Below are 26771 nucleotides of genomic sequence, written 5' to 3'. Positions count from 1 at the left end.
AAAAAATTAGAAATTGTTTGTCAGGTCAGGTTCTTCCTTTTTCCACCCCAAACTCTGCCCCATAATTAAACTTTACACATGATACAACAATACCTTATCCCAACCTGGGCACTGGAAACAAAGTATAGAATAGGGCAAGTTGTGAAGAATTCAGGAAGACCAGCACTCCAGGGAGGATTTTGGAGTGGCAGGCACTGAAGGCTGCAGTTAGGGTAACTAGTTTTCTCTGCATTTCCCTTCCAATTATTAACAACTACAATACCTAGAGGGAAATCTCAGCCACAGAGTCGCCAATAGCTTTGGGGAGAATATTTAACAAGTGTGAAATAAATTAAAAGATCATGTAGGATACGCTGTGGGATAAAAGGAAACAATGGTAACCTTCAAAAAGGTGTCTGGAGAAGGTTCCTCTTTCTCACCTTTTGGAACTCATCAAACTTTTTCTGCAGCTCCCAAACATCATCTAGTTCCACTCCAGTGTTTTCTGCCTTTTTCTCTTGAATCCATTCCAGCATGTCTCCTGCCTCATAGGCCAATAAAAATTCATTATAACGTTGCAATAGACGACGTCTGCGTTCTTCTGCCCGATCCAAGAGGGAGCGGTATCTGGATGGAGAATTGGGAAAAGTGGAATAAAAGAAGGAGAAAATACAGAAGAGTAGAGGCTGAGTGACAAACATAGAGAAAAAAGAAACAAAAATGAAAGGGAAAACAAATCAAAAGCAAAAGAACAGTAGAAGAGAGGAGGAAATAAACATAGAAGGAAAACAGCCTTGGGGGCAAAAAGATAAACACATAGTATTGCATTTAAAAATAGTAAAAATGCCAGTGACCCAATAGTATGACTGGCAACACTCCTTTCCTATTTCATAAAAGTGACATTTTTACATGGTAACTGACAACTGGATATGAAAAGCCTGGCATAGTAAACAAAGTTCATATAGATGTCAGGAGACTTTAATAACCTTGAAAGAATGTGGGGCAGGGAATCAGAAGAGCTCTGTGAAGTGTCTGACCTCAGGAAATTGATGGAATGATTCTGGGGTTGCCTTTCCTCAAAAAGAAACTGAAACATTTAAAAGATTCTAGGTTTACTTTCAATTCTTAAAATCTTCAAATTTTCTGTGGCATCTCAAATCTAACAGATGCAGGGTCATGAGAAGAAATGTCTTCTGCCAAAAATGTCTGGCCAAATACTGTTCAGTTCTCCAGGCTCCAGAACTTACTGGTTCTCAATCTGCTCCTGGCGCTGGGTGATGTTGCCTGGCTCTTCTCGTCGCCGCTGTGGGAGCATCGGGAACTCATCGTGGGCCAGTCTTCTGATATAGACAGCTGGGACAAAGCCCTGATGATCATCAGCTTCCACCTTCCACCAGTCCTGAAGGGAGAGCAGATCCCCACTCCTTCATTAATTCTTGGAAAAGCAACAAACGGGAGAGATTTCAACACTAAGTCTCTTGGCCCAGGCACAGGTTAATGGCAAAGATAAGCTAGCCATGTCTAATGAGTGGCACATAATTTTCATATATGACCAAGAAATGAAACGAAGAATTGCATAGACAAGCCCCTGAAATCAAGTAATTTGATACCTGATGTTAGACCCTTAACTTCGGAGAGGTTTTCAAACACCCAAGACAGCTCTTTTAATGATGGGGCACTTTGTTCATGAGGAATTTACAAAAAACACATAGAGCCAGGATCTAGCTGGATTTCTTGGCAGTGGAGCGTCTGTGTAAGAGGGTATTGCACAAAAATGTCTTCTCTCCTAATCTTCTTGCAGAGGTCTGAAAAATGTGAATTGCTCTGACATTCATATACCTGAGTGTTATTTTATTTTCTATTTTTGAACTGTTGCCACATCTACCAAAACTCTGAGGTTAATTTCCTCAAAAAATAATGAAGAGCCTAGACAAAGAAAAAAGGGACTGGCACACATTATTTGATAATGAAACATCTGCCGCTCCAAACATTTACTTGCCTTTGGAATAACTATAGCCCAAACTATTTTCTTTTCTTCTTAAGAATTTTTGTAGATTAATTAGGTATCAGAGTATAAAAATTACTTCAGTTTTTATGAAAAATATATTTAAAAATCTCAACCAATATTTTATCACTGTTCTCCCAGGCACAAGATCTAAAGAAAATCAAGTCGACAAAAGACTCATCTTTTACTAGGCTCCTTCTAACCCCAGACGTTGTTATTGTATCACTAGAAATACTGGCACAGAAGAGGAACAAGCAAAGAGGAAGAAAGAAAGAGACAGCTTAGCCCTTTAAATATATTATAGAATTTCCACTCATACTTTCTATATCTTTGGGCTAATTATATAACTTCAATTCTTTATGATTTTAACTGCAACACTGGGATTATAATTCCAAAAGATATGTGTAGGATCCTGTAAAATATCTACAGGAAAAATACTGCTTAATCAGTTATAGTTATCCAAGAAATAAAATAATAAAATAAATGTTAGATGGTAAAAATATGAACATCTGGCAGGATTGGGAGAGATGGTTCTGAAAGAGTCACTTTTTGATGGAAAGATTAGAAGGAAAAGTCACCTTATTGATGGAACTGAGCAGCGTTAAGACATCACCTTTCTTCATGGTGACTTCTCGGGGGCTGCGGGCCTGGAAGTCATATAAAGCCATGACTCTTTGTTCTCCAGCAGCTCCCTCCACTGGTGCAGCCTGTTGTTGCTGAACAAAAACAGGAAGCAGGTGTCAGTTGCACACTGGAAATATCTCCCTGTACAGCTTACCAGGGGTGAGCAGTCCTTTAGGCTTCCCAGGAGAAAAGAGCCTCTGGCTGGAACCTCTTACTTGGCTGCAGAGATTAAAGTATGTGGTCTTCAGAGAGACTGCTCCATTCTGACACTTATCGGGGACAGGCAGGTTGGGAACTATAAACCCAAAGCAAGGAAGCAAATACATAATTTGTCAGAAACGTATTAAATGCTCTAAGCCATCAGTTCTTAAAATGGGAGGAGTACATTTTAAGAATTGTACTCCCTTAAGAGGCGGAGCTTGCAGTGAGCCGAGATCGCGCCACTGCACTCCAGCCTGGGGCACAGAGCAAGACTCCGTCTCAAAAAAAAAAAAAAAAAAAAAAAAAAAGAATTGTACTCCCTTAAGAAGATCCAAAAGGATTATACACATCAACATTTCAGAAAATTGTTTGAGAAAGTGAAAAGACCCGCTGTCTGTCATCACCTCCAGTGATAATTCTTCCCACTCCTTCTGGCCTTCAAGTTACTATATCAGCAGCTCCGGACCTTCTATTTGAGATATGAGTGATCAATAGCACAGGAAAGGCCACAGAATTTTAAACATTGAGAACATTAACTGAGATCATTAAAAATATCTTGTGTCTCTGTTTAGTAAGCAGCCTGCATTCTAAGGTAGAATTTTCTCTGATTTTTACTTTCTGCCAATTTCATGTCTCTGAGAAATCAAGCAAAACATACCCCTCTTCCTAAGGAATGACCCACCCCTTCCTCAGGTTGGAGTTGAATATGCACCTCTGCCGATAGAGCCCTCTGATGTCATCTCCTTTAGGTAACATGTTTCCTCATACTACACAATGTATAAATCCTTCTTTTCTTGTTTAGGCACCCACTGTGCAGAGCCTGGTGAAGGCACAGTATAGGAGTTCTGTAAATGTACACTGATTTGACAGACTGAGTCTATGTCTTTTGTTTACTCTGAATGTGTGGATTAACAACCTCTCATTAGAAAGAATTCCTTGAAGGTAAGAAGTGTGTCTCTTTTTTTCTACCACTACATACAGTAGACATTGTTATAACATTTATTTGATTCCAGTTCAATTAATCTTCATGACACCCAGTTTTGCCTTGTACCTGAGCCATTCTCATATTCTCAACCAATTGCATCTTCCATTCTCACATTCTTAACCAATTGCATTTTCCACAAACTTGATTGTTTTGTGCCTCAGTGCATTTGCTCTAGTGGTTTATTGACTAGAAAAACCCTTATCCTCTTTCTCTGCACAGTAAACTACCCATCTGTCTTTCCTTAATAATTCAGATCTGGTGGTTTCCCTTAGCTTACGAAAATTTTCCTATTTTCCAGTACTGTTATTTCAAGATAACACAAGAGTTCTTTCTTTGAGACTCTTTGTCCTGTTCATACATCTATTATATGAACTTACTGTTAAATATCTGGCCTCCTAATAGACTGTAATTTTCCTGCAAATCAGGATTTTTTATTCATGCTTACATATAGTAGACATTTAATAAGTTTCGGCATTAAAAATTAAGAAACAAAAGAAGGGAATAAAGAAGAAAGATAAGAAAGAGAGATACAAATGAAGAAAAGTAAGAAAGAAAGAAGGGTAGAAATATAAAAGGAAGGAAAGAGGAAAGCCAAAAATACATCAATGAAGACATGATACCATTTATCAAAAACTTCTTTTGGACAAAGTCTCCTTTGGACTAAATTATGGATGCTACATTTCCTGCATACAAAGGTCATAGAACTTAGTGTTTTCTTTGTCATTGTTTTTGGGGTTGTAGAAAGTAAAAAATCAGCAATAAAGACAATTTCTTTTTCTCTTTGGTGGGAAGTGTGAATCCTGTCATCACTAAGTTAGTCTTACCTGGCAGGCATTTGCCTGATTCCGTAGAGCTTTCATACTGTCTCCAAATGAATTGAGATCTAATAGAAAGGCCTCATGCTTCTTTAGAAGAGCCTGCATTTATTGATGGAAGATCATCAGAATGAATATAGGAGGAACACTATTATTTCAACTACTATTATTTTGGGTTATGCCATTTGTCTTAAATCCTGGTAAAAGCTACTTTCCATCTATTATAAAGTTCTTTTTAACCCTAAATTTGCAAGCATGAAGGAAATAGGAGTTAATAAATTACAATTTCAATATGTTTACTAAAATCAAAATTAACTCAAACTTGCAAAAGTATTTTTATCAACACAGATTATAGCTGAAAAGAGGATGCTGTTGATACTGTTACTTTATAGGATAAACATTAGTGTAACTTAAAATATGCATACCAATTATTTCTAGTGCCAAAGGTTTGTGAAATACTATACCAGCTTCCTATAGGACAATGTGCAAAACAAATAAATGGATAAAAAGTGTGATTATAACCTTTGCGGTTCTTCCTGCCCCAACATATCTGTCCAATTTTATTTTAATCAAGTAATTAAGGTGTCTCTATCTTAAAACCATGATTAATTTATATATGCTCAAGGTTACTCTGGAAAGTTTAGGATGAGATTATGACTATGACTCTGATCACACTTTCTTGATTTAGATAATCTCTAAAGAATATATGAATCTCTATGAGATGAGAAAAATGTAGCACATCTTTTGGGATTCCTGTCAACTCTGAGGGAGTCTCAGCAGATGAAGGCCAAAGGCGACCACTCTGGAAACCCCAAATAATCTGGCAGAATCTGTAGCTGTCCCACAACCTAAGAAAACCCTAAATTGATAATTTGGTTGCATTTGTTGAGGATTCACAATGTTAAACCCACCCCCACCTTACCCCAGCTACTTCTTCATCAGCCCCATAGTTAGTATTATCTACGATGGGCTCCTTCTCTTTGATCCATGTTTCTGCTTCATGCAGGTCAGCCAGGTACTGCTGGAACTGGACATTGGCTTCAAGATCATTTTGTCGCCTAGCAGCTCGAGCACGGAGAGACTCCATATTCTGGTTCAAACTCTTGACCCTAGAGGCCACATCTTCTGCAGCAAAGTGTCCTATGGAGTAATTATAGAAAAGATGAGTATGATCCTCATGAGTGTTTACCATACTCTAATCCTTTTGGTACCTTGGAAAAGAGAAAGGAAGTGATAAAAATGGTATCTTATTTAGTCAACGTTATATTTTTCTTGAGTTACCTGGGAATTGAAATATCCTAAGTGAGATTAAGTAACAAAAGGTACTAATGGGAGATATGCATGTGGTGGTGAATGGGTTGGTATTGTCTGACAAATACAGACTTGAAAACAGAATACTAATGTGTGGGTGATTGAGAGTTCCAAAATCATGTCTTCTTTAGATGAAGCAGAAAAATCAGCTGATTTCCATTTCTTCCCATAAAGGAGTTATTATTATGAGAGTTGCTCTTCCACCCTAAACAACTAGAAAACAGGAAAAGCTGTAAGATAAAATGATTTTCAGACAATGGAGAGAGGACTGTGATTCCTGAGAGAAGGGAAATAAATGAGATATGTTCTATAATTGCCAAGATTATGCCTCAGGAGGTTTCTGGGCTGTAGGCCTGGGGAACTAACCCAAATAGAACCACCAGTCACACTGAATTGAGGACACAGAGATCAACATTTGGGAAAGACAAGAGAACTAGAACTTGTGAGGTTGAGTGTCAAAGAGAAGGGTGTTACAGAGAGATAGAACTTTTCAGAGAAGTTCCCTAGAGTATTTGTCTGATTACTCATATGCACACATGTATAAGGAAATCCTGGAGGGTGAGAAAAGAGTGACTTAAAAGCAGTGGCCAAACAACTTCTAGGCCTCAATTAAGAATGAAAATAGTTAACATTCCACCCATCAAAGTGGAAAAATATTGTAATATATGAGATAGGGTCCTCAAAAGAGTAACATATCTCAATATTATGCTCATCTCTAAATCAGTCCCCAAATAAACCCTGCCCCAGGAGTACCACAACAAAACAGATCCAAGAAGCTCAACAATCACCGAGCTGAAGAAACAAGGAAAACCCCATCAAGTTATAACATAATCAAATTGTTTAATACCAGTGATAAAGAGAAAAGCTTTAAAACAATTAGAGGGGGAGAAAAAGACATATTACATACAGAGGAGCAAAGATCATGATGACAGCAGACTTCTTATCAGAAGCTTGCAAAGTCAGAAGACAAGGCAGTACATCTTTAAAATACTGGGAGAAAGAGGTTGTCAACCGAGAATTTCATATGTAGTGAAAATATATTTCAAAAAGGAAGGTAGAATGAAGACCTTTAGATGAACAAAAGTCTGGAGAATTTATGGATAGAAGACCTGCAGTATAAGGAATGTTAGCTGAAGTTCTTCAAGCAGAAGAAAAATAATACAAATGAAAATATTAACCTAAAGAAAGAAATGAAGAACACTGGAAATGGGAAATATGAGGGTGAATTTTTTCTCATTTAATAATCTCATTCAAAACCGGTTGACTACCAAAGCAAAAATAATGACGTTGAATTATAGGGTTTATAACATGTAAAAATTTAAAATATGTGACACCAATAGCACAAGGGTGAAAACAAATGGAAGTATCAATTTAAGAATCTTATATTAAACATGAAATGCATAATATTATTTGAAATTGTGCTTTTGGGATCCCTTTGCAATTTTAAAAATTATTAAGGATGCAAAATATCTTTTGCTTACATAGTTAGACTGATTAATAGTTCCCATATCAGAAATCAAAACAAGAAGCTTTGAAAGAAAAGAATGTGCAAGTATATACTCCATTAGACAGAACAGTGACATCACCACCCATCTGTAGGCTCTGGAAAACTCCATTCTATGCTTATAAAAGAATAAGTCTGTAAAAGAAAATAATAGCTTAGCATTATTATGAAAATATTTTAACTTTGTGAATCCACTAAAAGTGTGTCAGAGACCCTAAAAGGACTCCAAATTACAATGGCAAAATCACTGTGCTATAATAAACATACACACACAAACACAAAACAGCAATTGTAGCTAACAGGCCAATTTGAATATAAGATGGAATCACAATAAATACAAAATTGATCTAAAGGAGATAAAGTGATAGATAAAAAGAAAAAATATAGCAACTTGCCAGATTTAAAATAAACCATATTGATCATTGCACTAAGTATAAATTGTCTAAATATCACAATTAAAAAATAAAAATTACCAGATTGAATAGAATAAAACCAAGGCCTGATTATATGCTATTTATAAGAATCCCACTTTAAATATAAGAAACAAAGTACAAGCAAAAAGATGGAGAAATATGCACGATGCAAAAACTAATCAAAAGATAGCTCATGTGGCTTTTATTAAAGTTTACTAAAGGCTTCAGAACAAAGAATTTCACCAGGGATAAAGATTGATATTTCATAATGTGAAGATTTAACTTCATCAAAAAGACATAACAATACTAAATGTATATGCATGTAATAACAGAGCTTCAAAATATATGAAACAAAAACTGATAGAACTGCAAAGAGAAGAAGATAAAATCCACAAGTATAGTTGAAGATTTAAAAAACAGGCGAATTTCTACAGTTGTTGGTTTGAATCACTCAGTTGGGATCTGAAGTTTTGCTCAGCAAACTGAATTTTAACCTATACTTTTGAAAACTAGATATTGGTGGGCATCAACTGATTCTTCAATCAACAGAGGGAAAATCCCAATGTAATCTGCACTGCTTATACCATACCTGGCTTATGATGTTCAGAACTGAACATCATACTTAAGCATCAGGAATTTCTGAATTGGATGAAAAGAATGAACAGAGGTATTGAAACTGTATGAAGTGAGAAGCTAAAGAAATGGAACAGTTTACTATAAAAATAGTTCAACACTGCATAACTAAGATCTGCCTTCACAGATCTGGAAGCTCCCATATGGAAAAGAGACCTGATTTAATTCATAGGGCTTTGTAAATTAGATTCTGAATTCTGGAACTTCTACAGAGAAGCATATTAATGATTAGGATAAAGACATTTTACTTTAATAATTTTTGTTTTACAAACAAATAGTGGTTCACAGGATTGGAATATTCCTGTTTTTGAAATATACAAACAAAACCATATGCCCATTTGTCAGAAATGCCAAAAGAGAATTAAGTGGGAAAATGAGTCAGATATTTTTAAATTCCCTTGAAACCCTAGGGTAGTACAAACTTCTTCCCAGAGGTCTACCCTGGTGATGTTTTGGCCAACTGAATCTCAATCATACATACCTTCCTCTACCATTTTGTTTCCCCTTTCTGTTATCTCTTGAATGCGTGGTTCATGGCTGGCAATGTTCTCCAGGATGACTCTGTGCCTATTCAGAAGCTTTTTGGAAGCAATCAGGTCCTTTCCTGCAGAGGAAAGGAATTTCAAAGTTTCGGATTATCCTGGTGTATGGAAGTAGCATACCTCACTTTTTTAGAACTCTTGGACCCACAAGTTCTTCCCTTTGAAGTTCTAACCATTGAGTAAGATTATTTAAATTTATATCATCTGTCTGAATTCACTCTACTTATCTTTATTCTTCCCTTGGCCTCTTTTTATTAATAAATTTCAATTCACTGTTATACAACAGATAATGAAAACATCATTATTTTTGTTGAAAGATAGGTACGAAGGCAAGTAACTTCTAAGTTCAAATGTCCAATATTATGCACACAATTGTCTTTCAGCATATTGTAATGTACAAGGAAGGAACTTCTACTTGCTAATTTCTGTGGACTTCAGAAAGTTTTTAAATCTTCTATGCGCAAGTTTTCTCATCATGAAAAAGGCAGAGTGTAACTGGTTTCAAGATCTATTTGTAATCATTAGAAATAACTTACAAAAAGTGCCTCATTGATTGCATAGCATTAACAAGCAAACAACAAATACTACTTACTGTGAATTTCCTTCATCTTCTAAGATCCCGAAATCCTGCTGTCTGCTTTATGCTCCCTGTATCCTAACCGTGCTTTATCTCTTTTCCCTCTAAACTTTCTTTCTTACTACTTTCCATTCAAAATATACTCTCTAGAAACTTTCTATGCCTTTCCAATAAGCCTCAGGCTTTTATCTTCCAGGAAGTTTTCCCAGACTAACCCTTTCATTGTCCTCATTGTCCAGCCTTTCATAGATGTTTCCAAAACATGCATACTAAGTTGCACTGTATTTGTGTACACCTTTTTCTCTGCCTCAGTAGAAGTGTACTGGCTTTGACACTGGTGAACTAGCAGCTTCTGAAGGAAAGGACATGTGCTTTATCTGCTACTTCACCCCTGCTATTGTCAGAAGAAAAAGCTCATACAATTTATAAGAAGGGGCTAGCTACAACCTAAACACAAACACTTAGTATATCAGACATTAACCATGACTATTCAAAGACCCTCACAGTTTTAGAGCAAGCAACAAAATGCTGAGCACTCTAGGTCTTCCCAGGGGCCCTAAATTCATGGCATTGCTCATGTCTAGTTTTAGGAGGTGTAATTTTTTAGTATAATTTTTAAAAATCTTTTTATGAAGGACTGGACACATTTTCATGAGTGTGAGAAGAAACAGCTAAGAGCAAGCTTTCTAGACTCCAACTACTGTACCCCAGATCTCTCTCAATCTATAGACCTTGGTCTTTTCCTAATGGCTCAGCCTGCTCAGGCTGTACTAACCAAGGTAGGTGGAAGTAGCTGAGGGTTCAGTCTCTTCGATCCAGGCCTCCTCATCCTCTGTGTCTCTACAAATCAGCTGCAGATGGAGAAGGTCTAAGAGCTTCTTCTTTCGGGTGGCCAGTGGCTCTTTCAGAGCTTCAAATCGGCATACCAAGGACTCCTGCCTTGCCCTTATGTCCTTAGAATCAGGATGGCCTATTTCTTCAAAATATGCAGCCAGTTCTGTAAGGGTATCCACCTGATCCTAAGGGAGAAATAGAATGAATGCCAAGAAATCCCATCATTTAGTAGGAAGCAATAGGAGTTTGTCATGGTGGAAACGGGGTCATGGGAAAATCAGTTCCCATATGCACTGTGTTCTGATCTCTAATTAAATCAGCGAAATGGAGTTGGAGGGGTTGCTACATTGGGGACCACCACATCAGGTGAGGGCTATTCATACGAAAGTAGCTCTCAAAACATACTTTAGAAACATCAACATATTTATAGAATGCTTCAAGGAAATCAGAAAAATTAGAACTGCAGAGTTTGATTGTTTAAGAGTATTGATAAACTGGGCCCCAGGGAAAAAACTGGAAGTGTTTTTCTATCTCAGTTCACCTTCTGTATTCTTTCTCTCTCTTTAAAATGAGCTATAACTGCAAATAAATGGAAACTCCTCGGGCTTAAGTTTGTTGCATAGCAGAAACAATACCTATGAGATGAAATGTGATGTTATAAAAAATTGTCAGAAGCTCAGAAAGATAAATTTAACGGAATGCCTTGCCACCAGCTAGTTGTCCTCCTTTGAGCCATATCTGAGAAAGGAGGGATACAGAAACAGGATTTTGAAGGCTCTTCCTAGAAATCAAATTTTAGTTGTATACCTATATGGTGAAATAGATACAATAGGTACACTACATTTTTATTAGTGAGGTAAACTATACCTGGCCTGGCAGATACAGTACCCAGGATTTTTATTTGCTTGTTTTTCTCGTTTGTTCATTGGGTATAAGAATGGCACATAAGCAAGTGAGAGGTAGCATTAGGACAAACACCTAATGCATGCAGGGCTTAAAACCTAGATGACAGGTTGATGGGTGCAGCAAACTTGCCTATGTAACAAACCTGCACATTCTGCACATGTATCCCAGAACTTAAAGTATAATAATAAAAAAAGAAGTTCTTCAAGATACAGAGAAACATCTGGCATTTTGTTTTATTTTAGCTATTTTGCCGTTCAGTGCTCAATCCATAAAGGGTTTTATCTATGGCTCCTCAATTTGGAAAAAAGTTTAAAAATACGGACTGTCAGTAACTTCTTAAAGCATATACTCACTTCTCCATAAAAAATTAGAGGCCTTACATTTTTACACTGTGGGTAGGAGTGTAAATTAGTTCAACCATTGTGGAAGAGAGTTGGTGATTCCTCAAGGATCTAGAACCAGAAATATCATTTGACCCAGCAATCCCATTACTGGGTATACACTCAAAGGATTATAAATTATTCTACTATAAAGACACATGCACATGTATGTTTACTGTAACACTATTTACAATAGCAAAGACTTAAAAGCAGCTCAGATGCCCATCTATGATAGACTGGATAAAGAAAATGTGGCACATATACAACATAGAATACTATGCAGCCATTAAAAAAGAATGAGTTCATGTCCTTTGCAGGGACATGGATAAAGCTGGAAGCCATCATTCTCAGCAGATTAACACAGGAATGGAAAACCAAACACTGCATGTTCTCACTCATAAGTAGGAGTTGAACAATGAGAACACATGGACACAGGGGGGGGAACATCACACACTGGGGCCTGTCAAGGGCTTAAATACCTAATGCATGCAGGGCTTAAAATCTAGATGACGGGTTGATAGGTGCAGCAAACCACCATGGTACACATATACCTATGTAACAAACCTGCACTTTCTGCACACGTATCCCAGAACTTAAAGTAAAATAAATTAAAACCAAAAATCAGATAACTTATAAGGAAATAAAATTAAAATCCCCCAGTAGCCAACTGTTCTCGTTTCTTAGGACATTTTTGTAAATCAGAACATAATGGAAGGATTTTCAAACATAATCATTATCATCATCACTATAGATCCACGGTACTCTTTGAAAACCTCTAATGTAGTGCAAGATGCACCAGGCGAGGGAGAGAGGATATCTGGCTCATATACTTGGTTGCCAGTCCATTGCCATTTGATCTTGGGGAAAGTTCTTTCACCTGTTTTGATCTTAGTTTCTTAAACTATATAATGAAAACTTTGGGCTAGAAGATATTGAAGATCTTTTTCAACTTTAACATTCTATATCTAAAATTTCCCTTGCAAGTATCATTTCTTTGTCTCTACCCACATTAGGAGTTCCAATTCCTGGTGACCAGCCACCCTAACTTTCCCAAATGGTGTCACACACTCCTATTTCTTAAGCTCTTACACATACAGTTTATCTTCTTCAAGATGTCCTTTTTTGTTTGCTTTTAAACAAAAAAAATTAAACAAATTATACCCTTCCATCCTTTGAAACTCTGTTCTCGGGGTAGATTTCAAAGCTATATTTGTATGATTTTTCCTACTCCAATCTTTTACTTTATTTAAAGCCCCAGAGAGCCATCTCTAAAGGTATACGAATGACTTTTTTCCTGTTTTCTGTAGATTCTTCTGTTTTTTTCCATTTAACTCAGAGTGACCATAGAGTAGGCATCATGAAAGTGTATTTTTAAAAGGCAGATTAGTGGGATCTTCTAGGGAATGGCGGAATCATTTTTAAATACAAACTAGGATTCCTGGGATGCGAAATTGAGTTGGCTGGAAGTGGATTTCCACTGAAATCTCCCAAACCTCACATAGAATGTCCACAACCTAGGAACTTTTGGAATAAATTCATTTCAAATAAGAGTCTGGTATGATGTTGGAGAAAATATCTCTGAAACTAGCAACCTCGACATCAGTTCCTAGTTCTGGCTTTGTTGTTAATTTTTGCTGTGACATTGGGAAAGTCACTTTACTTCTATTGGTTTCAATTTTCCTTATTAAAAAAAAAAAGGTAGGATTTAAAATATTTTTAAGCTTTGAATCACAGAATACCTGAACAGGAAAAGACAACTTTATCCCAACCCCTTATTTTATAGGTGAGGATAGTGAGGATACTGAGATGCAAAAAGTGAAATGACCTATCAAAGATCACACAACTAGTAAGCCACAAGGATGTATATACAACCCAGATTTCTAGATTGAGAGAAGAGTTTATGTTTAGAAAAGTCAATAAAGCCTTACACCAACCATGAGGTTCTGACCAGAGACACTGAGCATCCAGCACACCTGGCTAGATTGGAGGAGATTTTGGGAAAAGGCGGTTGGTTTACTAAAAATTTTGAATTTTTACCTTTGGTTCTTTGCTCTTTTGCTCTCTGAATAATAATAATTACTTATTACTTAATAATGAGTGTGCTCAGAGCATATACACCCATTGCTTATGGCTGGCCAAAGAGCTAACAACAAACCTGACGAGCAGCCACAGCCGACTCCAGGAGGCCGTGTTTCCTGAGTCGATTCTGCACATCGGCCAGGCCTTTCCCATAATCCTCAGAAGTGACTTGCCACTCCACCTCCTCCAGCCAGCGCTGCAAATCTTCTGCATTATTTTCAAACTGCAGCTGCTGGTTGGCCTCATACAACTGGGTCCCTGGGAGAAGACATCGGGTAGAAGACATTAGGTACCATAACTATTCCTCTTTACACTATAATATACCTTCCTCCACTTGAAGGATCAATATAATATTTTAATATTGCAAAGAGGGAAATATAACTGTCTCACATGTCTCACAAAAAGTCATCTTAAATTTGTAGAATTCTGATAATATTTGTTTCTGAATACAGTAATGTTCTCAAAGCAAAAATAAGTAAGAAGTCATATAGCCTGATAAGATATAGTTCTGCTGTGTCAGATTTTAACCATCTTGGGTGTTTCCTTATGTGATTTTTACTCTCTATCCAGAACTCTTTTTCAAAGAAATTCAAATCCAAACACTATATTTTCTAGGAGAAGCATAATGAGGTTGGTTCAGTTTGAAATTTGTAAGTTTCTTTTTATAAAATTATTTCACTGAACTTTGCTTCCCCCCCGCCTTAGTGCCTGTCTTTCATCACCAACTGTTTCCCACAATTTTATCTTCCAGAAAATGTCTTTATTCACACTCTGCTCAGATCGATTCTGTACTATGATCTTATTGCAATTATTTGCATTATTTCTGCAAAGGAATTGCTTTGTCTCCTGATGGTGAAGAGTAGCAGTGATATATTGTCATACCAAGTTTGATTTTGTTTTTCTAAATGAAAAATAAGGATGGTATCCAAAAAAAATCTGTATGACATATTTATTCTGTAATCAAGGAAAAGTTATGTTTATACATGATGTTTATAACAAGGGGCACACGAATAGAAAACTCATTATTTGGCCGGGCGCGGTGGCTCACGCTTGTAATCCCAGCACTTTGGAGGGCCGAGGCGGGCGGATCACGAGGTCAGGAGATCGAGACCATGGTGAAACCCTGTCTCTACTAAAAATACAAAAAAATTAGCCGGGCGTAGTTGTGGGTGCCTGTAGTCCCAGCTACCCGGAGAGGCTGAGGCAGGAGAATGGCGTGAACCCGGGAGGCGGAGCTTGCAGTGAGCCGAGACTGCGCCACTGCACTCCAGCCTGGGCGACAGAGCGAGACTCCGTCTCAAAAAAAAAAAAAAAAAAAAAAAAGATCAACAAGTCATCAGGCTCTATAAGAATAAAATGTAGGAAAATCACGTGTGACATCAACAATTTTTTAATGTCTAATGTAACAACCTGAGTCATAATATCTTGTCTAGCTTATAGAACCAAAATATGTAAAACTCATGGTTCAAAAATACTTGTTCAAGGGAAAGAAAAACAACAAAGTAGGAAAAAAGTGAGGAAAACAAAAGCAATTTCAGCTCACCTGCCGCTGCCAAAAAAATTTTTTTTTAAAACCCTACACACTTGAAGGAAACATAAAATTGTGTTAATATATACTGTTATAAATTCAGGTTGTATTTTTAAAATTTACCAATAAAAGAAAGACACATGGAAGCAAATGAGTAGTATACCTTCTCATAGAGGCCACCAGATAAATTTACAGTGGTAAAGATGTGGTAGATTTCAGAATTTAGAAAATGACCTTTCACCAAAACCTCTGCTTTTTACCTTTCTGTTTTGTAGCCTCCAGCAACTCCTCCCAGAGGCTGGTAACTTCACTCAGACGAGTGGTCATATTGTCAGAGGCATAGTGACCACCCTCAATCATCTCCTGGCCAGTTTTCTGTATGTTTTTCAGCAGGGTCTCATTAACTGCCAATTCATTTTGAAAGGCTTGCTGCTTTTGAATCCTGCTCTTCAAGTTCTGAGTGTCCTGAGATAAGATGAAAAAAAAAAAAAAAACATTACTTGAAGAATGAGGGGCAGAAATTTTGAGAATAAGAGGTTACTTCTCACTATAAATCTAATGATGCTAACAAGAAGATAAAAGGAGGAACTTTCCTAGTCCAACGTTCAAGAAATTCATGCAACGAATCCCTCTTTCTACATGTGGCAGACATGGCAAACTAATCTGGCAATTTTTTTTGCTGGACTTAGATATGCTTTGAAGATCATTTTGAATATGACACCCCATTCAAGCACTAACAATCAGAGCTGTCATGAAAGGTGAAAATTATCTTCCATTCCTCACCGCATACATGAACCTTCCATCCATTTGACCCATATAGAGATCTGTTTATAAAACATATACTGGATCCATAACTCATCTAGTGAATGCAAACACATACGAACAAGCTTCACAAAATGAAATGCAAGGATAAGATGTTCATAGCTCTATCAAGATATAAGAACAAAAGGATCAGAAGTATACATTTAAGACTAAAAAATATCAGGAAAATAAATACTTTCAATAGATACTGGCCTAGAAATCAAAAGCCTAATTCTCGTCCTGATGGTAAATGTGAAGGTTTGTAAACATACAAGTGTGTACATAATAGTTTATATTATATAACATTTTTGAGTGCAATATATGTGTTAGTACAACCCTAAGGAAGAGGAATCTATGGCACAGAGATAATTCAGGAATTTCCATAAACAAACTAAAGCAAAAATCCAAGCCCAAGTTTACCTGCTCCAGAGTTCATGCTTCTAACTTTTTGTAAAACCACCTTCTAAATAACTGGGCAACTCACTTCCCAACTTAGCTCCTAGTTTCTTTAACTATAAAATAAGGGGCTGTTCTCTTCCAGCTACAACATTTTATAAGTTTATATTATACCAAATGGTTAGGTCACTTTTGAGTTCCTAGTAGTTTTCACAAACTTTAAATGTATTGGTGGGATTAGACACAACATTTACCTACCATAGGGATGCAGAGGGGAGCAGAAAAGGTGAGAAAAGGGCAACAAGCAGCTCAGTAAGGAACATTCCCTACCTTCCCCCATTTGGCTAAGAATCACCAGAAATTGTGCCAGAGGAAAGAGGTGAAGAACATCAGAGTACAGGAAAACCAAAATCTAGATCCTTGATATTTAACTGTATAAATAGCCTTCAGGGAGTCATTGCCCTTTTCTGAGCCTCTGTTTTGTCATCTATAAAATGAGGATCACCAGCTGAACACTAAAGTTCATTTTACTCCAAGACTGTACTTCCAATGAAAGGAACTCCTGATAACTACATCCAGCTCCTGAAAACTCTGCCTACCTTGTAATCTTCATCATCTGCCAACTTTTTCTTCTTGTTGATCCAGTTCTTTAGGTCATCTGAGTCCTGATACAGTTTTTGCAGAAGCAATGAATCCATCAGCAATTTACGTCTAGTGGCAGCCTTTTCACGTAGGGCATCCCGCCGGGCTAACAGCTGCAAAAACCACGAGTAAACTTACTGTCAGCAAAACCAAATATGGACACGTGAGATTCGCTGACCACCCTGGTCACCATGCCCACCAAAACTCTTCTTGATTCTGGTGCGTAGGCACACAGAAGCTCTAGGCCCTTAGACATACCCCATCACGGATAGCAGCGATGTTCTTTGAATCATAATGGTCATCATCAATCAATTTGGTTGCAGTCTTGTCTACAGTCTGAAAAAATAAAAATAAAAATGAATGCTATTCCCTCAGTGACCACTGAGTAAGTGGCCACAGTTTGGGTAGCTGCTTAAAGATGAAGCATAGCAATGTGGGAGGAGAAGTTTGAAGGCCAGCAGATGTAAGTCCTTATTCAGGTTTCTGTTATAAATTGTATTTCAAAATATATACCTCAGGGCATGTCAATTACATTCTCTGTACCACAATGTTTTTTAAATACAGGTTACAGTAAATGAATGCAGATGTCGCTATGAGATGATTGATTTATTCTTGTCTTCAAGAGGAAGCACTACCAATGATATAGCCATGTCTATGGCCAGTCTGTCCATCCATCTATCTATCTATGTATTCATCTCTCAAATATATCTCTATCTCTATCTCATCTCCACCTCTATCTCTATCTCCTTCTATCTCCAGCTCTAGCTATATCTCTATGTCTATCTTCAGTTACATAGGAGAAGAGTCAGAAATTGTAGAGGTAAGTTTTCACCCTTGTTTAACCAGAAATCTCCCAAATTACTAGAGCTCAGAATTAATTGATTGGAATAAGAAAATGATCTAAAATAAATGATAACACTTTATCAACAATAAATTATTTTACACTGTTAGCTTTGACCAATGAGAATCAACAGAAAGGACATACATATCAATTAATGAGGGACTTGATATTAATTGGACTTCCACCTCTTCACCATATTGATTTAAGATTAACAGAGAAGACTAGGAATTTGCCTGTTATTTTTGTTGTTGCTGCTGCTGGTGGTGGAGGTAGTGGTGTGTATGTGTATGTGGCAAGGGTGGTGTTAAAGTCAGCATCATCCTAGGAATAGCCAGAGACATACAATGTATTGGACCCATGAAGCCTTCCTTTCACTTCTCTGAGTCCTGCCTTTACATTCACCAGCTTTCTGGGACATTGTAACTTAAGGCTCACAGGAAAACTCTGTAGTCATATGTGATGAAAAACATAGATAAAGATATACTATAAAGGAAAAATATGCTGTAAAGGAAAAGCGTAGACAGTACTTAGATATCTAGATGTTACCAAGGAAGAGAAAATTATATTAAGATATTGCTAGAGAGGAAGAAATGAAAAAAAATAAAATTTCTAAGTAATGATTCTATACTGAATAAGAATGCCATAATTTCTATTTACACTGCAGAAAATATAAAACAAAATCATACACTTCATCAGAAAAAAAAAAACATGGCCTACCATCTAGAAAAACTTTCCAAATATGCTTTGCAGAACAAGAATTGTGTGATAAAAATTGGTATGAGTATTTTTTGGCTATTGTCACTTTTTTTCTAAAGATTAGTATTAAGTTTTGGCTTTCTCACTATATAAACATTTTATGTTTATAAAATTAAAGAGTTTGAAAAACACACAAATAAACACACCAACAACGAAAGAAGAGATGCAACTTGATTATGGATAATCCTCAGGCTATGTCTGGTAGTTACAGGAGCTATGTCGTCTAGGGACAGGTATCGTGTAAAATTACGTATACAGAGAGGGAGCCAATGCCCAAACTAGGGCCCATCTCTTACTATGATCTTCTCTTCCTGGGCAGTAAAGGCTTCCTCAAAGTCATCATGCTTCTGAAGTAGGGCTTCTGCACTGCCCAGTGAGTTTCCCAGATCCTCGTTTTCCAGGAAGGCCTGTAGAAGACAGAAAGACACACCTAAGCTGTGTCTGACCGGTAAGAAACATTCCTCTTGGCCTATCTCTGAGACAAGGACTAAGGCAGGAGAGAACAAGGTGGGAATTAGCACACATTATGATAATGGGTAAAGGTTAACTTTAAACAGTGGGAGCTTCAGGCCTCCTTCCTGATACTGTCATACAATTTTCTCACCTATGTTTCTGGGTCTGTCCACATGGAATTCCTCAACCAGTCTAGACATTATTCTGAGCTCTCAAAACTGCCTCAAGTGGCCTACTCACCTCCACTCTGATGTACCGTGCCTGACTCATCAGTTTTCTCTTCCTGACCCTTTACCAATTTGATATTTATTTTGCCTTCTTTCAATTGTAGTTAAAGCCTCTCTGCTATGTATTTAAGTATATATGCTTTTGTTGATGAGGGAATTGTAGGAGCCTTATAGAAAGGGCCCATCTTTTCTTTTTCTTGTGGATCACCCTCTAGTTCCCAAGACAAGCTTTGACTCACAGGAGTGGTTGTGAGGGAACTCACGGTAGTCATGGTGGCAAATGAAGGGTGAGAGAAATGACTTCTAAATATGGTATGGACCCCTCCCGTTACCTCTTGTCTACTCATCCAACTGTCCACTTGCTCACTGTCTCGGTAGAAGAGATGAAAGTCCAAGCACTGCTCGTACTGATGATGACGCTTGCCCCACAGTTCTAGCAGGGCAATCCAGTTGTTGGCAAGTATTTCCATCTTTGGAAAGAAGGAGATAATGTATATGGAAGATAATTAATTTATTTTATTCTATATTTATTGAGCATATAATAAATGCAAAGCCATTTAAGGATACAAAAATAAACAGCAAATGGGCTTTTAAGATTCCAACATTTAAGCAAATGATTGTACTATAGGAAGAATGGGATAAATTCCATAAAAGAGGTAAAACACTATATGTATAAGGAAATGAAAAAGACTAATTCTAATTAAGAGAGCCAGGAAGTAGAAGTATGGGAAAGCATGGAAAATCTCATACCAAACAGAGATTTAAAAGGTAGGGAATGGGTATCAGGACTTAATGCCATAAGCAAATGAACTGCAAGTAATTGTTAGGTAATGTAATGTGAGCTAGAGAAAAGTGCAGTGTCTAAAAAAGTGTAGACAGTCGATGAAATCCAAGTTCATAGAGCACATAAAACATCACACTGAGAAGTTTGCATTTTATTCCCAAAACAAATCAAAACCATCAGGGAAAGAGAGAAGAGACACTCTCAAACACATGAAAAAGCCTTTGTTTCTGGTCAAGCATATGCCCGAGAATTTCCAACTTGTTACACCTGCAGCTGTATTATCTCCATCAAAAAAGCAGAATAAGGCCAGGTGTGGTGATTCACGCCTTTAATCTCAGCACTTTGGGAGGCCAAGGTGGCTGGATCACTTGAGGTCAGGAGTTCAAAATCAGCCTGGCCAACACTGTGAAAGCCGATTTCTACAAAAAAAAAAAAAGTAAAATAAAATAAAAATACAAAAATTGGCTGCATGGGGTGGTGCACACCTCTAGTCCCAGCTATTCAGGAGGCTGAGGCAGGAGAATCACTGGAACTCGGGAGGCAGAGGATGCAGTGAACTGAGATTGGCCACTGCACTCCAGCCTGGGCGACAGAGTGATACTCTGTCAACAACAACAAAAAAGCAGAATAAACTATCAGAATCCCAGGATAACTGTTAAGTTTTTAAGGACTTTGAGTTCTGCTTTTTCTTTGACAGAGCCTTGTTAAAAAAAAAAAAAAAAAAAAAAAAAACTGTATTATAATGTCCCCACAGAGTTCTGCGAGAATTCAAAACTTGGTTGTCTCAACCTCATCCACTGCACAGTGCTAGAGGTTGTGCTTGGAATCTAGTGAGATGCAAAGAGGCATGCGGATCTTACTGTAACTATCATTCCAAGGTGTGCCTAGACTCTGCCACTGGTGCAAAATCTCTCTGGGTCAAGGTGCAAAGGTGAAGCCATGTGATGTAGGAGGTTAGGATGATGGTAAAACTGATTTCTTCATTCCGTGGAATGCTGGGTGTTTAAGATTGCCCTGTTATTTAATGTAAATTTGAAAATCACAGATGCAGGAATGTCAGCTTAATTTGAGATTGTATAGAGGAAAGAAGAACATGCACAGATGTCAGCCATGCCAGATGCTGTACTAGGCACTGTGGGGGACCCAGAGATGAATAAGGTGCAGTCCTCCTGGAGTTTACAGTCTAGAGATGAGCATGGGAAGGTCACAAAACTGGGCATATGTCAGGAGGCAAAATGGAATGAAGGTTTCAAATTAGGTAGAAGTCAGAGGGTTGATGAAATAAAGGCTCAGAGATGAGGAAGCACACATCATGTCTTGAAAATTTCAAGTGACTCAATTTAGCAAAACAGTAGAGTTAACTCCCCATATCTGTAGGTTCCACACCTGTAGATTTAACCAACCATGGGTATAAAATATTTTTTAAAAATTCCACCTGTACTGAACATGTACAGACTTTTTGCTTATTCCCTAAATAATACAGTATAACAATTATTTACATAGCATTTACATTGTATGAAGTATTATAAGTAATCTGAAGATAATTTAAAGTGTACAGGAGAATGTACATGCATCGTACGCAAATATTATGCCGTTTCTTGAGCATCTGCAGATTTTGGCACCTGAGGGAGGTCCTGGAACCAATGCCCCATGGATAATAAGTGACAACTGTATATGAAAGGAAGCAGTGTAAAAGTTTGATTCATATTATTCACATGTTTAAATGACTTCTATCCTTTACCCATTCAGAGATTATCATATTATTGTGAGATTACGTAATGACTACATATATAATTGGAATTTGACAAACTCTATTAAACTAGATTACCTTTTCCCGAACTTCATCGGAGGCTTCATGATTGGCATCCAGAAGGTCTTTACCAGTCTCAGCAGCAGATTGAAATCGGTCTTCGTAAGAGTCAATCTCATGCTGTGGCCACAAAACAAAATGTCTCAAAATGCAGCAAGAAACCTGGCATTTCTGGCATTCCTGGCATTCAGTCAAATAACCTGCCCCCTCCTCCTACTGGGGAGCCTTTCTTCTCTACCTTATGCTGCTGATGCCTGTCCAGCAGAACTTCTCCACCAGCCACATCTGTTGGCAGCTCATCAGCATTGATCGCAGCAGTCTTCTCCTTCATCCAGCCTGAGAGTTCATCAAAGTCAGATGAGAATCGATGATACCTGTGGGAAAAGTGAGGTAAAAGACAGGAAGGAGAAACCAGATGTGAAAGGACATTGAACAAAGATTTAGGTTTGGGGTGAGGTAAGATGTATGAGATGCTCCTAACTCTAATCCTAGGTTCCCTTTTTCCTGATTATTTCCTGTTATTTACAGTCAGAGATTAGTGGTGCAGGTTGTAAGTCCCTCACCCCAGGTATTATGTTTCTAGGGTAGGTGTGTCACTGTGGGATGTGACCCTTGAGCATTACACCTCCACCACCTCAAGGTCACACCTACCCTAGAGGTACTTAAAATGGAGTAAGGTGCTCACAATGCAACCAATAAACAATACATGTTGTTATATAAATAAGAATCACCTTGTGGGAAGGAAGAACTAGAATTAGCATTAGGATTCCTCATGTATCTAGCTCATCTTTAACCCTGTTAATAAGAAACAAGAGCTGCAAAACAGTTACCTATTTTAAAAAGTTAAATGCTCATCTTTTGTTTTGAAATCATAACCATATGACAAGCACTGTCCTCTGGTTATTTAAGGACTAACCATAAGAATTAACACTGAAATGATGCCTGGTTATTAGGGGCTTTTGTAAGCTTATAACCCACATTCAGTAAATAATACTGAAGTTATTTTGATGCTCTTCAGCTTGTATTGCACGTCCTTCAGTTCCTTATCTAGAGCCAGAATTTTGAAATGTTTCTTCAGTTGCTTTTCCAGCTTTTTGAGCCACTTGATAGCATCCCACAATAATACAAGCAGGGGAAGATGGAAATTTGCAGATGAGTGGAGGTGTGATGCTGATCACAGTAGGCTCCCTTTATTTGTGGGAGATACATTTCAATATGCCCAGCAGATGCCAGAAACTGCAGATAGTACCAAACACCCTATACACTATGTTTTTTCTTATACCTATATGCCTATAATAGAGTTTGATTTATAAATTAGGTACAGCAAGAGATTAACAACAATAACTAATGATAAAATAGAATAATTAAATAAAATAATAATTACTTAAACATAAGCACTGTGATACTAAGACAGTCAATCCATAACTTAGACTGCTACTAAGTGACTAACGAGTGAGTAGATATACAGCATGGATATGCTGGACAAAGGAATGATTCATCTTCTGGTGGGACAAAGTGGACCAGCCAGAAATTTTATCATGCCTCTTAGAATAATAAGCAATTTAAAACTTATAAGTTATTTATTACTGGAATTTTCCATTTTCAAACTGTGGTTGACTGCTGGTAACTGAAACCACAGATAAGGGGACACTACTATATTATATCAGTCACAAAGGACTTCCTTTGGCAACTTAAATCTTTTGTCCCTACTGAGCAGGCAGGAGAGCTGATTCTCTCACTATTTGACTCCCTTTACTCTTATTTCTGCTCTTGCTATTACATCTGGGCCCTGTGGAGATAGGTAGAGCAATAAAGGGGAGGGATTTCCCACCAATAAGTAGCCTGCAGTTTTTCATATCTGCTGGTGGCCAGGGCACGAATGTGCTCCCAGTTGGAGACCAGATCTTCTTTCATCTCCTGGATCTGAGGTGCATCTGAAGGATGGGAAAGTGTCAGCTTCTCTGCTTTAGCACATAACTCCTTCACCTTTGGGATGAAAAAGAAACCTAGTAGGAAATCCAAGTACTCTGACTCCCCTTGGCAAAGCTTTGTGGGAGAGGTATAAAAAATCATATGAATAATAATAATTTAGAAATAGACATATGAACAGATTTCTATTAATATACTAATGTACTATATTGATAATTACAATTCACCATGTACTTTTCAGTCTCTCATTATGCTAAGTACTTTATATGAATGTTCTCATTTTATATTATTGATTTAATAATACCATGAGGTAGCAATTATTCTTTTTTTTCTTTTTCGTGAAAACTGAGAGATTAAGTATTTTATTTGCTCAAGATCATTCAGCTAGAAAATGTCAGGAGCAAGGTTCCAAACTAAGTTTTTCCTTCCCCACCCCTCTATACCATTTCCCTAAATATTACTGTGGGAGGCAGAAAGACATTTCTGTCCACAAGGCCAAGAAAATATCAGTAATGCTGGATCATTTTCAGCACAACCTCTGAGGAGCAGGGTTACTAGGACAAAATGTGGATATGGGTGGCTTTTCACATGTTATTAGCCCTTTCATTATACTCAACTATAATCAGATGATGTCTAGGGATTGGAATTTCAATACCATTATTTGTCAAATTATGGGTTTTATTATTCATTATTAGGGAAAAAGACCAAAAACAGCAACAAAAAGGAAGAATGAAAGAAAAAGTAGAATGGTGGAAGTTTGCAGAAACTGGACAAAGGGATATGCCTAAAATTAAATTACAGCAAATGTGGATCTTTCTGTGGCCTGACTCCCCTGTGCACGCTCAGTAATAATTGGTTTATGTTCTGGCTACACTTGTGAGGGGGAAGAAATAAAAGATGGAAATCATTTAAGAAAATAGGCTTGTTCTAAGTTCTAGTGTGCCTGAGGTTTTCCAGGTTTTAAAAGGAAACCTAAAGGTAGGTTTAGCATTAAGTGTCTTGAAGTTTATTTTAAAAGGAGAAGAAAATGTTTTTCTGATCTACTGAGTACAAAAAGAATCAGGATTCAGCTGCAACAGAACAAAATGTGGTTAGATGAAAGGGTATTTTATTCAGTGAGATTAGGTGTATTTTACTCAGTGAGATTAGGAATCAACCTTGGAGGTATATATTTTTTTGTTTTTAAATTGTGAAATAAGTTAGGAAAACACAAGAGAATATAAAACATATGTGTATATTTAAATAAAAATAATTAAAATGAAAATAAGGTATATCCAGTATCCATGTACGAGTTATGAACTAGAATGAAGAAGCATATTCAAGTGCACACAATTTCTTCTTCATTGAAAACAGTGAACTTATTGTGCCCTCTGGAGGCATAGTAATAGCCAAGATAATCAAAAATTGCCTCTTCTAGCTCAACGGGCTAGCCATTTCTCTAACAGTGCCTTACCTTGTCACTCATGACTGCAAGATTTCTCTCAAGTCCCTTGTGACTGTGAAACAGTCCTTCAGAGGCAACAAGGTCTTTGCCATAGTCCTCAGAGGTGAGTACAGGTTCCTTCTCCTTGATCCACTGGATGGCTTCAGTCACATCCCTGCAGACATTAACAAGAGCTCCAAGGAAAGAAGATAGCAGGCATTACAGGGCAAACGGTCTAACAGAACTCACAGCAAGGACCATCCCAGTTGACCCAGGAGCAATTACCCTTTCTTCCTACATACTAGCAAAAAGTAATATAAAATGTTCTTGCTTAATGGTTATTTCTTTTTTTTTTTTTTTTTTCATTTTGTGGAACATTTAATAGAATCTGAACTTGCAGATAGTTCCTAATAATGTTAATTTATTCCATATGAAAATTTAAATGGTAGTTTTTGCTTAAGATATTTTGCCTTGATTTTTCTGATAAAATAGAGGAAAAGTGTGGGGTTTTTTTGTGTCTTGTGTGTGTGTTAATTTTTTTAAGGGTTTTTTTTTTTTTTTTTTTTTTTTTACTTAACAGTAATTGCTTTATTTTTTTATTTTTATTTTTTATTATTATACTTTAGGTTATTTCTATTGAGATGTTAAGGTCCTGGGCTTCTTGACAGCTGAGCCTCTAGAGATATGTTCCATATCTGGGTCAGCTCTTTAGGAATGCTTTTCTTCTTCCTAACTCCACCTTCCATTTAATTATTAACCTGCTTCCCTTCCCTCTGCAGTGCTTCCATTCCTAAATCACCAGTGCTACTTTTTTAGTTATTTTGATCTCCAATCTCTATATCCTTGGCCATAGAGTGGGTCACAGGTTTCTTTACCTTCTCCTTTGCTGTCTCAAAGGCAAGTACATGATCAACTTTTGTTTGAAGTGTTGACCACTAATTGCTAACAGAAGTAGAAAGAGCCTAATACAAAGACACAGTTTTTATAAAGCACTTCAAAGTTTTCTATAAAGCAGTGGCCAGATCCATACCTTTTGAATCGCTGTAAGTCTGCAGCATCGGACAGAGCTTTCTGTCTCTGGAGAGCCAGACCACGAAGGCGCTCCCAGGCAGCATTCACCTCATCTTGCTTAAACTGAATCAAGGGAAGGTCAGGATGGTTTTCCTGTTGAAGGAAAACAACACTGGAGTTATACAGAGAAGAGATTATATTTAAAAAATTATTCAAACACTTTTCATTTTACATTGGTTCATACTTTTTCAGAAGTGAAAACTGACCATTGTAGCCAGTCACTGAACTTCATCATAGCCCTGCTCCCTAGCTCCAGCTTGATGTACATTACCAAAACCTAGAAAAACCACCTTCCAGATGTTGCATCTGTGCCCATAGCAGT

General features: G+C 37.3%; 1 protein-coding gene across 1 annotated transcript in view; it reads right to left on the bottom strand.

The window, feature by feature from the left end:
- SPTA1 (spectrin alpha, erythrocytic 1) overlaps positions 1-26771 on the bottom strand; it is a 76265-nt gene that overhangs the window by 41574 nt on the left and 7920 nt on the right. Inside the window, exons 6-23 of the mRNA XM_032151897.1 lie at positions 26409-26542; positions 25409-25553; positions 23858-24012; positions 22265-22400; positions 22045-22146; positions 19765-19902; positions 19049-19159; positions 17414-17491; positions 17113-17268; positions 15577-15781; positions 13865-14046; positions 10365-10608; positions 8952-9074; positions 5532-5749; positions 4619-4711; positions 2563-2700; positions 1227-1378; positions 420-606 (exon numbers count right to left, since the gene is read on the bottom strand). Of these exons, the coding sequence (XP_032007788.1) occupies positions 420-606; positions 1227-1378; positions 2563-2700; positions 4619-4711; positions 5532-5749; positions 8952-9074; positions 10365-10608; positions 13865-14046; positions 15577-15781; positions 17113-17268; positions 17414-17491; positions 19049-19159; positions 19765-19902; positions 22045-22146; positions 22265-22400; positions 23858-24012; positions 25409-25553; positions 26409-26542 (2697 nt within the window). The remainder of the gene's footprint in view (positions 1-419; positions 607-1226; positions 1379-2562; positions 2701-4618; positions 4712-5531; positions 5750-8951; positions 9075-10364; positions 10609-13864; positions 14047-15576; positions 15782-17112; positions 17269-17413; positions 17492-19048; positions 19160-19764; positions 19903-22044; positions 22147-22264; positions 22401-23857; positions 24013-25408; positions 25554-26408; positions 26543-26771) is intronic.

The sequence above is a fragment of the Hylobates moloch genome, unplaced genomic scaffold (assembly GCF_009828535.3).
Source record: "Hylobates moloch isolate HMO894 unplaced genomic scaffold, HMol_V3 SCAFFOLD_5, whole genome shotgun sequence".
NCBI lineage: Eukaryota > Metazoa > Chordata > Mammalia > Primates > Hylobatidae > Hylobates > Hylobates moloch.
The sequence above is the reverse complement of the archived record's forward strand: the minus strand, read 5'-3'. Positions and strand labels throughout refer to the sequence as shown.